The 15521-nt window shown below is 34.9% G+C and overlaps 1 protein-coding gene across 1 annotated transcript; it reads right to left on the bottom strand.

Moving 5' to 3' along the window:
• Positions 1-1521: 1521 nt before the first annotated feature.
• Positions 1522-14028, bottom strand: mrps15 (mitochondrial ribosomal protein S15). Its single transcript, XM_030159267.1, has 8 exons — positions 13768-14028; positions 8208-8276; positions 8047-8122; positions 6720-6768; positions 6521-6605; positions 5445-5503; positions 4779-4970; positions 1522-1792 (listed from the first exon to the last, which is right to left on the bottom strand). The coding sequence occupies exons 1-8, from the start codon at positions 13910-13912 to the stop codon at positions 1712-1714; spliced, it is 756 nt and encodes a 251-aa protein (XP_030015127.1). The 5' UTR covers positions 13913-14028; the 3' UTR covers positions 1522-1711.
• Between the last annotated feature and the right edge of the window lie 1493 nt (positions 14029-15521).

Raw genomic sequence — 15521 nt, 5'->3', positions numbered from 1 at the left:
GGGTGGTCTAATAATAATTTCCGTGACCGTAGGTAACACATGTATGTGCAGGCATGAAACTGCACACACTTCTGGGGTTACAACTGGATGCATTATAGCTACAAAACATCAAAAAATAGAACCAATGGCCCTGTATGGCACTGGCATGCCCCATCAAGAACCAGTAACAAGTTGAATGTGTGAGGTTGTCAGGTTCTGCCTCTCTTAGAGTCCTGTGGTCTTGATGCAGGAGATCAATTTCCTAATATAAGTGGGGGGTACTTCCACTGGAGAAGAACTCAACTTATTAAATGAAAGTCCATATTGGACTTCCTATCAGTGATTAATAGTAAATATATTAATATCTCTATCCATTTCCATGTTATAAGCCATCAAAATTTGGCCCATTATAAGTAAAAGCCAATTTTTAATATTTAAAAATTCATAAATGCAAAAATCAAACAAAATATCTGAAAACTGTGAATACAGTTTGTAGACATCTTTCTAAGGAAGCTACAGAAAAAAAATTGAAATGTATCTGACCAGTAGTTTCGGAGAAGATAGTAGAAATTTAAACATTGGTGACATTGAGTTTGACCCTTCGAGGTCACTTGAGGTCAAATGTCAAGGACCCAAATGAAAGTCCATATATGATTTCCTATCAGTGCTCAGTATAACTATATTGATATTTGTAACCATTTACATGTTATAAGCAGTTAAAATATTATGAAAGAAGAATAGGGCCACTGGGAAAAAAACAAAAACATTAAATATTTTTTCTAATTATTACACTGAGAAAAAAGTCAGAATTCTGACTTTTTTCTCAGTGTTCTCACTTTTTTTTTTTTTCTTCAGAACAATAAAACAAAAACAAAAAATATTGAACTTTTTTTTTTTCCAATGGCCCTAATCCTCTTCTGTAAAATATGGACCGTTATAAGTAAAGGCAAATTTTCAATATTTCAAAAAAATTCAAGGACACTTCATATGAATTTGAAATTAATCCAACCAGTACTGTGGTCAGTGATGTTTGAAGAAACTGCTAACGGAAACAATGACGAAGACGGACACAGCGCCTTCACAATAGCTCACGGTCTGTCGGCTGGTGTGCTAACATTGAGATGAAGTACTGTCACTAATTGTATTTTTTGTTGTTGTTGTTGATCTCCATTGCTCAATAATCCTAGTTGTGCAACCACTTGTGGTAGAAATATCAGATTGTTTTTTAATGACTGATAAAACCGCAGATATTACAGCTAATGGAAAAAACACCAATTCTCACGCTACTGTCAGAGCAGATGTGGTCAGAGGAGTTCAAACTGCAGCTTCTGACTTTTCTTTTAGCACCTAATCTTTCTCAGAATAGTGGTGAAACATCCAGCAGCAGTAACATCAGTACACTCATAATAAATATTTATCTTTGGATGCAAATATTTCAATTGTAAACCAATACTGACATCATTTAACAGCTGATAAACTTTAAATCAAGTCTGTATTTAGTCATATATTTCAGTTTATATACATTTCCAGACACTTCAAAAATCACTTCCTGTAATGATTTATTTCATTCATCACACATTCTCTGCATAAAGCAAAGCGGTTTAATGACAGTAAAACAAAGGAGCAATTTTTTCCACACATCACAGTACAACAGTGTAGAATGTAAAAACAAAGCTGTTCTGTACAATAACAAAACAAAAAAAAACTGCTATAATTTATTGTATGTTGTCTTTTATTGGGTCTGAGTGTTTGTTGCCTGGCCTTTCCTCAGCCTCCTCTGCTCTGCTTTCTGTTTCTGCACTTCTTTAAAGACCTGTGAAGAGACAGACATCACCAAGTGTCGTAAGGGCCAGAGACGACATACGTGACATTACACAACAGGCAAATGTGACTGATTATGAAAGTGTCTGAATGGATTTTATATTAAGTAGGTGTTGATGATTGACCTACAACACTTACTGACAAACATAAAACTGTAAATCAGGGATGTCAAACTCATTTTCTTCCTCCACATTCAGCCCAATATGATCTGAAGTGGGCCGGACCAGTAAAATAATAGCATAATAACCTATAAATAATGACAACTTATAAAAAAAAACCCATTAAATTCTGAAAATATTTACATTTACAAACTACCCTTTAACAAAAAAAAAAACAACAAGTAAATAGCCTGAAAAAACTGAAATTTCATAAGACAAACAAGCTCATTCAACAATATTATGCCTTAACTTATCATTTATACTTGTGCATTACACACAATGTTACACAAACATTTAGTAACAGGCAGAATATTGTTAAAATTGCACATAATTTTCTTTAGACATTTCAGGTTGTTCACATTTTATGGTTAATGGATAGTTTGTAAATGTAAATATTTTCATAATGTAATGGTTTTTTTTTCACATTAAGCCAAAAAAACCTTATGTATCAAGTACGATCTTGAGAGACAAGGTTTTTTTTTTTTTTGTTTTTTTTTTTTAGATATCTACAGTTTTGTGATTATATAGGCAAGAGAATAGTGTAAAAACATCAAAGAACATTCAGCACGTATCAACATTTTCATTAATGCTTAAGTGCTTATAAGTAAACTATCACAGCGCGACCACACTCAAGATGGACTCAACAACTTACATAAAACAAAAATGGGAAAGAGAAATGAACATTGTAATCACAGAGGACATGTGGACAAAAGCATGGAAAGTATATTTTAACCTACAAACTCCAACACAAGGCGTGACTTTGGTTAGAAAAGCCTTATTCACTTTTTTTTCCCGCCTAAACAAAAGGCAAAATTCAGAGCCGTTTCTGCACAGTGCTGGAGAGAGTGTGGGGAGGCTACAGCAGATCATGGGCACATTTTTAGGTTGTGCCCACTCATTCAGCCCTTCTGGCTGGAGGTAACCAAAGTAATATCAAAAACACTGGGCGCTAACATCAGTTGCTCCTTTACAGTATTATATCTTGGTTTCTTCTCAGACGAACTGGATTCAGACGATGTTTAGGTCCTAAAGATTCTGTTGGAATCAGCTAGAAAATCCAAAACCAAATGTTGGCTACAGAAGGAGCCACCCGCAATGGGCCTTTTTATTTCTATCGTAGAAAACAGACTGATGGAACACATGACTTTCACCCTGCGCTGGGAAAAAGGCGCTGGAGAAAATGGACAGACTTTACAAACAGTGACAGTACCAATTAAAAACGGCTGATGTCGTATGCATCAGAGTCTTTGATATATATCAGAGTAGCAGCACTTCCATAGACTCCCGCTGTAAAAAATGGCAAAATATGGACCTATTTCCGAGTTTTGGAGGAGCTGACAGTTCCAACAGTGAGTGTAAGGCCATCAGAACACATTCCTGTCTATTGCAGCTGATCTAGCAGTTCCAGCGCTAAGTTAAGAAGATATTGTCATCTTTCAAATTATCGAGTGTATTTCCTGTATTAGCGGACATTTATGTTGTCAATTCTGTTTTCTTTGGTATGTGTTAGTGTTTGCATAAATGTATATCTTAAACAACTGTTATGTTGGATTTTCAGCTGTAGCCCTATAGTTAGCTAGCTTGACTTGTCCAGCTGTTGATATTTAACCACTATAACCACAAATTATGGAGTTGTTAAGATAAGGTAATGTTAGTACAAATGTTGTTATCAGCAGGTTTTATTTGAGTTGTTTTGCTGATCCTGGTGGTGTTTGGTTAAGTTTGTCAGCTAAAGTAATGTGCTAATTTGGAGGAGAGTTACTGTAGAGCTGAGTTCTGCCAATAAAAGTTCATTAAAGTTATTATTCATGAGTTAAAGGACGCAAAACTTCCGTAAATTGGCATTTGTCAGATCCGACTCATCCTATAAGGATTCTGTTGAGTTTGCTAATGTTGAGTTTTTGATGAGTTTAGCGTCCGTGCTAACGCTAACATGCTAAGTTAGCCGCTATGCTATCCGCTGGTTAATGTCATTTTGTGTGTGTTATCAGAGCAGAGCTTGGCAGACACACAGTGTTCACAGCTAACCACTGTTTTCTGCTTGGACCTCAGTCCTATAATAGTAAAACTTAAACATGGTAAATTGTCCATCTCCTTATGGGTACAGTACAATTACAGAATGTATGAACTTTTAAAGTTAGCACCTCTCACGTAAGTAGCTCATCCAAGCTACCACAAACTTTTCCCCCCAGGATGTAAGTTTTCAAAGTAATAAATGCAGTCCTTTCAGTGGTCAACCCCAATACTCAAAAGTATAACGCACACAACAGTACATACAGTAGTGACACAACAATTGTGTGTGGTTTATTTTCAGATTTACCATGCTCACTGCTGTTTGTCCAATTGAATAACATGGGAGCGCTCAGTTCATTTGGAACAATTCAGGCTTACATGAACCATGTGATCACCAGAGCGGCAACTTCAAAGCATGTTGTAACTCTCTTCATAGGGTTCTGGTATGCATGTTTTATGTTATAATTGCCATTCCTAGACCTCACTTTTATGTTCTTGTTTTGTAAAACTAAAATGTTTACAAATAAAAAGTGTAAAAAAACAAACAAATCATTGAGCCAAAGAAGAAAATTTGTAGTTGCCATTATTTATAGGTTATTATTTTACATGAGATCATATTGGTCTCTATGTGGAACCTGGACTAAAACAAGTTCGACACCTCTGACTGTTAATATCTTCAGTGTCATTTTTAAATGCATCCTTTGGGCCGGATCAGAACCTTTGGTGGGCCGGTTTTGGCCAACACCCTGCATGTTTGACACCCCTGCTGTAAATCATATTAAATCCTCTGTTGTCATTTGTTTTTACCTTCAAACAGAAGGCCTTCTTGGCCAGCCAGCGCCGAGTGGCCCTTCTGTAGTACGCAGGAGGGAAGGTATAGGTGATGCCCAGCTGCTCACACACCCTTTCAAAGGAATCGTAGCGAACCAGCCGAAGGTGTTTCAACATCTTTTTCCTTTTGTCAATGGCCATGAGCATCCGCCTCTTATTAGCTTTGTCCTAGATTTAGAGAACACATGACAGCATAAGGTTTTCAGCCATGACACATAAACTGGGACACTGATTATAGTGACTATGACATATATTTATTTTGCCTGTCAGACAAATTTCTGACGTTTTTTTTTTTTTATGTCCTATATCACAGACTTAGTTCTTTACCTGTCATTTTCAAAGCACATGTATGTCATAATATAATACATGGAAATTTCCAACCATGACCGAACTACGCATGTTCTTTTCAAAGAGGGGGTGTACACAGGATATCCTGTTGCACACAAACATACCTCAAACCAGAGGAAGGCACAGAGGAAACGTCATTTCATACATGAAAGACCTAAAAGGTGTAAGATGACTGCTCTATCATGCTATGTCATGTAACATATCCACAGTAATATAGAGAATTAAATGCAACAGGAAGTGAGTGGAGAGAGTATGAATAATAACAGGACTGTGTGCATGTGTGGTTTTACTAACCTTGCGATGTTTTTGCAGATGTTCCTGATAGTTTCGGATCCTTGCTGTTAAGATAGCCACTGAGGGGGAAGATCATAAAAGGAAACAATTCATTTTCACACAGTTTGGTTATATCTTTTACTTAGTAAATGCTCACACAAGTAGAACTGAGGAGGAGACAGTGCATTGGACATGTGCTCTGTCTCTACTCAGAGGGACTGTGCAATTCTGAGGTGCAATGTTGTTTATGGTTTATTCTAATGTGCAATGTTTGTTTTCTTGCTGTTGGTAATTTAGTTCTTTCACCACTGCTTATTATTATTACCATCATTATTACCTCCATATGTATATTACTTGTATATGATTATGACTGTTGCTGTTATCACTTTATTATAACTTTTATTCTGTGATTATTAATATCTATCTATCTAGATAGATAGATACATACATACACACACACACACATATTACTTTGTCACTTGTTTCTACTAGTACTTTTATTCTGTGACTATTAAACTACATATATACATTATGCATACCATAATATTATAATATAATAAGCTACTTAGTATTATTACTTTGCCAGTTGTTTCTGCTAGCAGTTTCCAGTGTGCAGTTACAATGTGCTTCTGCCTCTTGATCAGGTCGTTATTGTAAATCAGAATCAGTTCTCAACTAACTTACCTGGTTAAATAAAGGTTAAATTAAAAAAAATATACAAAATTTCACCACTTTCTTTTTTTTATAGTTATTGTTTTGCTTTTTTCTTGTGGTATTTCTTGTGTGTATATTTGGTGTTGTGCTGCTTTTGGAACCTCAATTTCCTGAGGGCTCTGCCTAAAGGATCAATAAAGTTCAATCTAATGTAATGTAATGTACTCGAATCAAATCTAATCTAATCCACCCTCCACACTTATGAAATTATTGTAAAACTACATTAAAACCGTTAAAACTCTGTATCTTCAAGTGATTCAGATGAATACATCACATAATGTTGACTCTTTATGTGTTATGAAACGTATATTGAAAGTGTCAAAAGTGCAAAGGGTACTTTCACTACTGTAAAATAGTAATACTACAGAAAGGCAGTAGCTGACCTCTCACTTCCTCTGAGCTTCGGTCATTTTCATCCCTCTGGACTTTTGCAATCAGCTGTTCCTTTTTCAGCTGGAGCTTTTCACTCTGAGGACAAGCACAAAGTGGATTAAAGGATCTGACAATGATGAAATTAGTAAAAGGCACTGAACTTACTGAAGGACAAGAAAGTGATTAAAAACAAAAGTTATGAACACTTACATGACTTGCTAACTCCAGTGACAGAAGTCTTTTCACAATGTCATCAGTCCTATCAACAGAGTACAGAACACACTAGTGTTAGAAGAACATACTGTAAGATCTTTTCTCTTTTATCTATAAATGTATTTTACGTCTCCTTCCATCATGTTTACGCGTCTACATCTGTTGGAATGACTTAAATAATTACAGTCTCTGGTCCCAGGAGCTGTTATCGCTACGAGTTCCAAAAGTCAGAACTTAACTGGGAAAGAAAGTTTTTAAATGTTCTGCTCACACTGTCTGGAACAACTTACAGAAGGAGATTAAACTGAAGGAACTGGTCTGTAACTGCATTCAAAGTCATTCTAAATGAATGGGAAAAGGATAAATGTGGATGTAGATGTTTTCTGACTGATTGAATCAGATTCTGCTGAGATGCGTTTAAAGAACATTGTTGTATCTTTTAAATTACTGATGATGTTTTATATGCAAGTTCTTAGTTTAGTGTTTTATGTATGGTTTTATAACTAACTTTTATTGTGTTTCATAGATGTTTTTAGTGTGGCTGTATGCCTGTGATTTCTATTTTGTGTAACTTCTGCTGCTGTCTTGGCCAGGACACTCTTGAAAAAGAAACTTTTAATCTCAAGGGTTTTTTTTCCCTGGTTAAATAAAGGTTAAATAAAATAAAATAAAAAAAAGATCAATCAGGGTTTGTACATTTTTTTGAAGATCAAATTCAAGCACTTTCCAAGCACTTTTAAGGCTCATTTTCTAATTTGTCCAGTGCAATACCTTATCGCTGGGGTAAAATACATATCTACAGGAATACAGATACCCAGGATAATTTTTTTCCCCTACTTTTTATCACAGTGATGTACAATGTATTATGCTATAAACATCTAAAATTCTGCTTTATAATAACAAAAGAGAACACAAGGTTTTATCCAAAAAAAGGGAAGGCACTTGGTGTTCTTTGGGCACACTGGCACCGAGCCAAAGATTAAGATAAAAATTTACATGGATCCGCTAATTTTTTTCTTTTTTGACATAAAGTTTTATTTTTCAAAACCTCTCTGTAAGTAGCTTTGGCTTGACATCTAATCTGGCAGAGTTACTGTGAAAAAATAAATAAATAAATAAATCACAGAGTTAGAATTGCAAACATTTTCATGCACTTTTCAGACCTTGAAAACACAACACTGAAATTCAAGTCTTCAACCCTGATCAATCTAACACATACAAAAATTAAAAAAAAGATGTAAACAGATTTATAATTAATCTTCAACATGGACTTTACTGTAACTCATTCCATGTAAGCTGTAGTTTATCTAGTATGTGTGCATACGTTTGAGCGAAGGGCACAGCTGCATAATCCATCTTCAGCATCGTTGAAGGCAGATCACTGAGCTGACTCTGAGGACCTATGAGAAGCAAAATGGCTGACCGTTTACATATTATCTAATGTGAAAATGGGATTTTAAATCATAATGCAACTTGAAAACATACCAGGTGTCCCTCTCTTTGCAGCCCGGGCATAATGTCTCACTGGAGATTGAAGAGCAAAGCTTCCTGCAACTGACAGAGAAAAATATAAATATAGAAGGGTGACAAAAAGTAAATATGACAAAAACAAGCTGAAAAAACTGTGAAGGGGACCTAAAAATGAGAAATGAGTATTGGCATGTCAAAATTACAAAATTATTTAAGGATGCAAAGTTTCTTAGTTATTATTGTTTATTTCATTATGCTGTAAATCACACTCTTTATTGTACTAGCCTATTGTTTGTCATTTGAGACGACGTTTAGCATCTGCAAACGTAGATGCAGGAAGGGTACATGCATGAAAACAAGTCAAACGAACATGGAGGAGAGTGACTGAGACAAAAACAGGGTAAATCTAATCAGAATCAGACTTCAGCTGAAATAAACCACAGGGCAGCGACATAAAAGCAAGGCTACTTCTGTTGCATGGACGTACTGTACTGTTTTATGTGAACTATGTTGTTTTATGTGGGGACTAAAGATTGAAATTGGCCTCGACTATAATCTTGCATTGTGGCACATATTGTGTTTATTAATATGCACTGCTCCTTTGGAAAAAAACAAAACAAAACAAAAAACAACAACGTAAACCTTCAAATGGTGCAGGGATTGGGTTCTGATCACATTCCCTTTTCCAGCAACATCTATGTTGTTCAAACAATATTAGAAAAGTGTTTTATGTTTCCATTTTACACATTCATATGTTATACACAGCCCAGCCAAAAACAATCCCACACTCCAATACTTAATCAGATTATCTATAGCTTTGATCATGAAACACATTTGCCGTGCGTCGCAACATTTCTTTTCTGTCATTTTTGAGGAGTAATCGTTTCATCCTCCTTTCTTCTCACCTTGATAGACCATTCATTCATTTCATTTATTTCATTCATGGTTGTGCATTTCATCAGCAGACGTTCAATAATCATCAGGTGAACAAACATTTACACACCCATGCTCAAAAAGGAGCAGGATGAAGAAAATCTTCTACGTCTGGCCCCCTTCTAAATAATCATAGCCTTAATGGTTAGCTATACACAACTAGCTATAAAGTCATACTGTATAAAGTCAGACAAACCAAACAAAATACATCCAAAGATAATACAAAATGAATACAAAACCAAGGGCAAAACTAAATAGGAAGCACAAAACAAACAAAATATAAGTAAATATATACCTGACGAAATGATGCAAAACTATTATGATACCAGACCAAAATAAGTAAATAATATGTCACAAGATGCAAAACAAATACAAAGCAAAAAACTTATCACTCTGGAACAGGGTCACATGACCTGTTTCCATTGAAACACAGTCCTATCTTTAAGCTTTTGATCAAACTGATGGCTGTTTCAGAAATTAAAACCTACTCTTAGTTCTTAGGACTAAAGAATCTGTTGCAGCTGAAGCTTATTAATCACTACAGAAATTATTCAACAGAAGGACTAAGGACCAACTTACTTGCTGAGTTAAATTCAGGTGGACACTTTTTTTTTTTTTGGTTCAGGCACTGTATTGTGTTACAAGATTGAAAATTCTGAATAGAAAAAGAAAACATTTTAGTATACAGTACAGTTGAATTGGAAAAGAAAGAGGCTTTTTCCTCTGTTCATCTTATATCAACTGTTTATTAGTGACTTTACAGGAAACATGCTTTAGCGTGTGATGTATCATTATCTGGATTTGATCTATAGCAGGATATGAGATAGTTACTAAGCTAATACTTGAAGGGTTGCTATAAATAATGAAACAAAAGCCCATTTCCAGGATCAGAATAGTCAGAGACAAGTGTTCCAATCATATTCCCATAGTAATGATAATATTGTGTAATCAATTCCTCCCCTAAAACTGTACTGTTGCGTTTGTTTGTTGTTTTTTTTTAATTTCTCAGTCTAAGCCAACAAAGGCAGTGAAATGAACTGACATCAAATAACATGTTGATGATTACTGACAACTCAGACTTGGGATTTACTTATAGCAGAGACCATGGTTGTAAAACTACATCTGTTTAAAGCAGGGATCTGCAAGCTTTACAATCAAAAGAGCCATTTTTGACTCAAAAAAGAAGAAAAAAGGTGACCGGAGACATAAAAAATATATTTAAACACATCTACATTTTACCATGAATGGGCTGTTCTTCTGTAGCCTACTTGTGATTAGTTTGTCATTTAACTATTTAACTTAGTATTTCCACTACAATAATGTAATGTTTGATGCATTTATAAAATTATACAACTACATTAAAGAAAACATTCAAGATTTGTACACTTTTCTAATGATTTACACTATTTCCAAACAAAATTGGATTGTGTAATAGATATAAAGCTCATCTTTCATGTATAAGGGCTGACTTTTAAACAGCCAAACTACTAACAAATGCAAACTGAATATCTTGTATTAAATTTGGCTAGAAAATAATGTAGTATAATATAATATGCTGTCAAAAAATGATTTTATTGTGTGTATAGCCTGCACATTTTTGCAGATGAACAATGTTAGAATTCATTTAGGCCTATAACAATGTTAAAAAGTAATGGTTCATTCAGTTCATTTCCAAATGCTCCTTATGTTTTTTAACAAGGGGAGCCATAGAGAGAGGCTAAGGAGCCACATTTGGCCCAGCAGCCATGGGTTGCAGACGCCTGGTTTAAAGGGACTATCCCTTTAAGAAGAAGAAGAAGATATCATGCTTCACTTTGCTGTACCGCAACCTCTGAGAATGAGATGCCCTTCTATTAGAAGATTTCCTCTTCTGTGAGAAGAATCTTAAACAATGATGGTGTAACTGATAACAGATTATGCTTCATGACTAAAGAGCACAGAAGCGATACTATCTGTATCACAAATCTGTCCTACACCCCTGATAAAACGCAACTAAGCAAATATCACATATTTCACAGTGATAAGGCTGTGGTTTTCAATATCACCAAGTATGAAATGAGCTAATTTCCTCTAAAATACAGAGCATCAGTGGAGATGTGTGGCATACTCAGTGGAGCATGTTTCTGCAACTGATTAGATCACCGAGGTGCTACATGTCTGTTAAAACCCTTTTAGACATAGAACTAGACATTTTCACCTCATGTCAAGTAATGTATCAATAGTTATTATAATATTATCCTCTGAATTTGGCATTTTTCACTGAATATCAGCTATTTTCTCATATCTAATTTACTGATTATGTAGGAGATGTTCATAGCAGATCATAAATTCAAAGGTTACATTATAACTGAGAAAACTGAAGCAAAAATTACTTTTTCAGCAAAATAATATCACTAATGAAATGTGAAAATAAGTGTCTACAACCACTGTCATTTGTCAAACTACATGGATTTTACTGGTGAGTAACTATCAACTAATAATATCAAAGTTGAAGATGATGTTCACTACGGAGCCTTTGAATGTCCAAAAAAAAAGACACATCTGATGCTGCTGAAAAGCTGAGAAACAGCATTTCGCTCGAGTCATTTACATGAATTAATAGGATCAGTGGTTCAACAGTTCTTCTACATATTAGATCAGTATATCGGGTATATTTAGGTTGTCAGCATTTATTTCAGACTTTGAGGGTGAAAGGATTATGAAAATCAAGAAAAAAGCCTCTGAGTAACTGCTTGTAAGAGCCTTTCTTTAATGACTTGAGACTTTAGAGTTCTGTCCATCTGTAATATGTGCTGACAGAAGTTGTCTGCAAAAGGAGCCACTTTTTTGTCAAGGCGAAGCTGTTAATGCCTGCTGTAAGTAAACAACACCAGCACCCAACAGTGAGAAAACATTTTTACCATGTGTGAAAGGGAAATGAGAGCAAAGTTCCTGTAGACACTCATGATATGATATATATAAAGCAATATCAGGCAGAGTAAGGAGATGCTGGAGACTAAAATCACATGTTTACATTTCACAGGAAACGACTTTGACGTTATTTAAAGCACGGAGAAGGCCACATTGGGTAAAGAAACATAGTAATATAAACTGTCACGTCTTTTATAACCCTTCTGGTTATGGTCTATGTGTGGCTGTCTCAGCACTTTGACACACTGACACATTAGTGGTGTTTTATTCATGTTTATACATTACATAATTCACTTTTATTTTTATGGTTTAACTTGTGACACGCAGATTTTATGAACAAGGAATTCAGCTTCTTCCTGTTGCTTTGACAGAATCTAAGTGGCATTTGGACTCAAATGACCTCTTCTAAACCCTACAACTGGTATGAATTAGCAGTCAGAATTTCACCTATTGTAGAGCTTGTAAAAGTAGTTGAATGGCTAAGTTTACTTAAATTAATTTTGGCACAATATTTCTACCACCGACAAATCTGCCCGAATAGATAGATAGATAGATAGATAGATAGATAGATAGATAGATAGATAGATAGATAGATAGATAGATAGATAGCTGCAGCATGACACACAATAACAAATATACAAGAGCAAACAAGAGTAAACAATGGAACACAAGAGCAAACACAATACACCACAGGTGTCAAACATGCGGCCCAGGGGCCAAATCCGGCCTGAATTTGTGAAATGCAAAAATTACACTAACGATATTAATCATTTTAGTTCAGGTTCCCAATTTAATCTCAAGTGGGTCAGATCCAGAAAAGCCTATCAGAATAACCTATAAATACTCACAACTCCAAATTTTTCTCTTTAGTAAATGTAAAAATTTTCATGTCATTTTACTGTATTTACACTAAAGCAAACTATCATTTCACAAAAACGCGAATAACCTGAACAAATATGAACATTTTGAAATGTCTGAAGTGCAAGTTTTCCAATACTCTGCCTGTTATCAAATGTTTTGTGTATTTGTTGATCCACTGTGGTCTGTAAGCTGTAATTTACATGTGTAAATAATAAACTAAGGCATAATATTGTCAAAATTGCACTTAGTTTTCTTAAGAAATTTCAGTTTGTTCATGATATTCACATTATTTTAAAGGATAGTTGATAGATGTAAACATTTTTATAATTATAATTTTCAGAATTTTACTTTTTTCGCTCTAAAACATAGTTTGGAGTTGACATTATTTATATATTATTATGTTATTACTATATTGGTCCGGCCCACTTCATATCAAATTTGGCTTAATGTGGCCCCTGAACTAAAATGAGTTTGACACCCCTGCTATACACTATACATAATAAATTAAAAGTATAAAAAAAGATCAGTGTGAAGGACCTGGATAATAACCAAAATAAAACCAGCTGGTGAAAACCAAGCAGTAATATTCAGAATGAGAAGGTGCAGAATGACATTAAAGTGCAAACAGCATAATAACCACAGACATCAGTGTAAACTTGCTGTTTGTTTCCTCTGCTGCAGTTTTCAGTCAACAGTGCCCACTGCTGTTCTGTTGACGTTAGCTAACTTACCAACGATGCTACATGCTGTTGCTAATTAGCCGGGTAGTGATGGAAAGTATACGCAACAAGCACAGAGAAATGCGTTATTAATGTGGTTGTTTACGTTAACAATGTTAGCATTCATGCTTTTTCTTGACATCCACACTTACCATTTGACTTGACTTTCAGTCCTGACATTAAAGCCGAGCTGCATGTCCGGGACTGCGCTGACAGAGCGGCGCAAACAGCCCCGCTTTCCCGCAAAACGCCTGCGGAAGATTTAAGAACGGTTCGCAAAGCCATGTGTGTGATCATGACTGACAGATAAAGACTACAATAGAGTGAATAAACTGCTTCAAAGTGATGAAAATGTGTCAAGTTACCAAACGCGACCCCTGTCAGAGGTCCGCCATTTTAGCTAGGCTAAAGTAGCCAATAGCGGGTGGAAATGATCCCATCTAGGCTAAGCTAACGATAGCAGAGAGCATCGATTAGGCAAATGAACGAAGGTAAAATGGAGTTTATTTCATTAAAATAACAGTAAATCGGTTCTGCTGCTACATTATTATATATTGTATTATATAATGATTATATTTATCAGTATTATGTCGGATAGTCAGTGAAATAAGCTAATCATTTTTGATAACATGAAGGTTTTTTCTGTTGTGTGACCTGAAAATGTGTGATTTGTAAAATGATCTGGTATAATTATGGTATAATTATCCACTCATCAGTCAAGTTCCAGTAATATCTGAGAATTATCTGAAAAGGAAATGAAACACATATCTGCAAAAAACTGAGGGGAAGTGAAAAGTGAACCATTATGAAAATTATCTAAAAAAAAAAAAAAAAAAAGAAAGAAAGAAAGAAAGAAATACAGTCTGAATGGATTTACAAACCCCCATGCAGAGCTTATAATAATAATAAGAATAATAAAATTTAGTCTGAAAATATTGGAATATGCTGACTACAACAGGAATCAGGAGAAGGAAATGAAACATCGCTAGATAGATAAGTAATATTTTAAAATATGTTGTAGTTATTTAGAACATCTTAATTTATTAAAGATTCTAATGTAAATTGTGTCTTCTATCACATGTCAAAGGGCCCCCATTTATAAGCTGAGGACTGCTTCTGGGGTGTCCAAAATGTATCTTGTAAATGAATTGTCGATTTTAACTATGTAATAATTTGTAATAAATTGATTGACTGAATAATAATAATAATAATAATAATAATAATGTACCATTCTCTGTTTGAAAACTGGTACTTTCTTGCACATTAATAACTAGAAGCACTCGGAGAGCGCAAACCTCCGCCAAGGCTGATCAGTGGGCCCCCCCGTGGGCCCCCCCACCCCCGATCACCACCAAAATTTAATCATTTCTTCCTTATCCCATTTCCAACAAACCCTGAAAATTTCATCCAAATCTGTCCATAACTTTTTGAGTTATGTTGCACACTAACGGACAGACAAACAAACAGACAAACAAACAAACAAACAAACCCTGGCAAAAACATAACCTCCTTGGCAGAGGTAGTAAAATAAGTGTTCAGTTCTATCTGTAGAACTGCCAGCAAAGTGAGAAAGTAAAAGGTTGCATAGTTAATGACAAAGAAAAATATTATATTTAATGCTCTTTAAACTACATTTATGAGTAATTAAACAAAATTACAGATTAGTGTCTATATTTCAGTACATATTGTAGATTAAGCTGGTATCATTTTCAACCTCATCCCCTAAAGAAAAAAATATTAGGTGCTGTGGAAGGAAATTTGATAAATAGCCTACATAATATCCCATTATAGAAGTTAATGAAAAATTGACTGGAAAAAATGTGAGCTTATTTATAGAAGCTAATCTACTTAACAGAGAAATATTTCACTGAGGTTCACTGAAAGATACCAAAAATGTCGGTTTTAA

The sequence above is a fragment of the Sphaeramia orbicularis genome, chromosome 16 (assembly GCF_902148855.1).
Source record: "Sphaeramia orbicularis chromosome 16, fSphaOr1.1, whole genome shotgun sequence".
Taxonomy (NCBI): Eukaryota; Metazoa; Chordata; class Actinopteri; order Kurtiformes; family Apogonidae; genus Sphaeramia; species Sphaeramia orbicularis.
The sequence above is the reverse complement of the archived record's forward strand: the minus strand, read 5'-3'. Positions and strand labels throughout refer to the sequence as shown.

What these genes read in the sequence shown, in the direction of transcription:
- mrps15 (XM_030159267.1), bottom strand. Translation starts at nt 13,912, where the DNA reads ATGATCACACACATGGCTTTGCGAACCGTTCTTAAATCTTCCGCAGGC. An exon ending in ATCTGCAAAAACATCGCAAG is followed by an intron (nt 4,971 to 5,444) that starts GTTAGTAAAACC and finishes CTCTAAATCTAG; the next exon opens with GACAAAGCTAATAAGAGGCG. An exon ending in AGAAGGCCTTCTGTTTGAAG is followed by an intron (nt 1,793 to 4,778) that starts GTAAAAACAAAT and finishes GTCTCTTCACAG; the next exon opens with GTCTTTAAAGAAGTGCAGAA.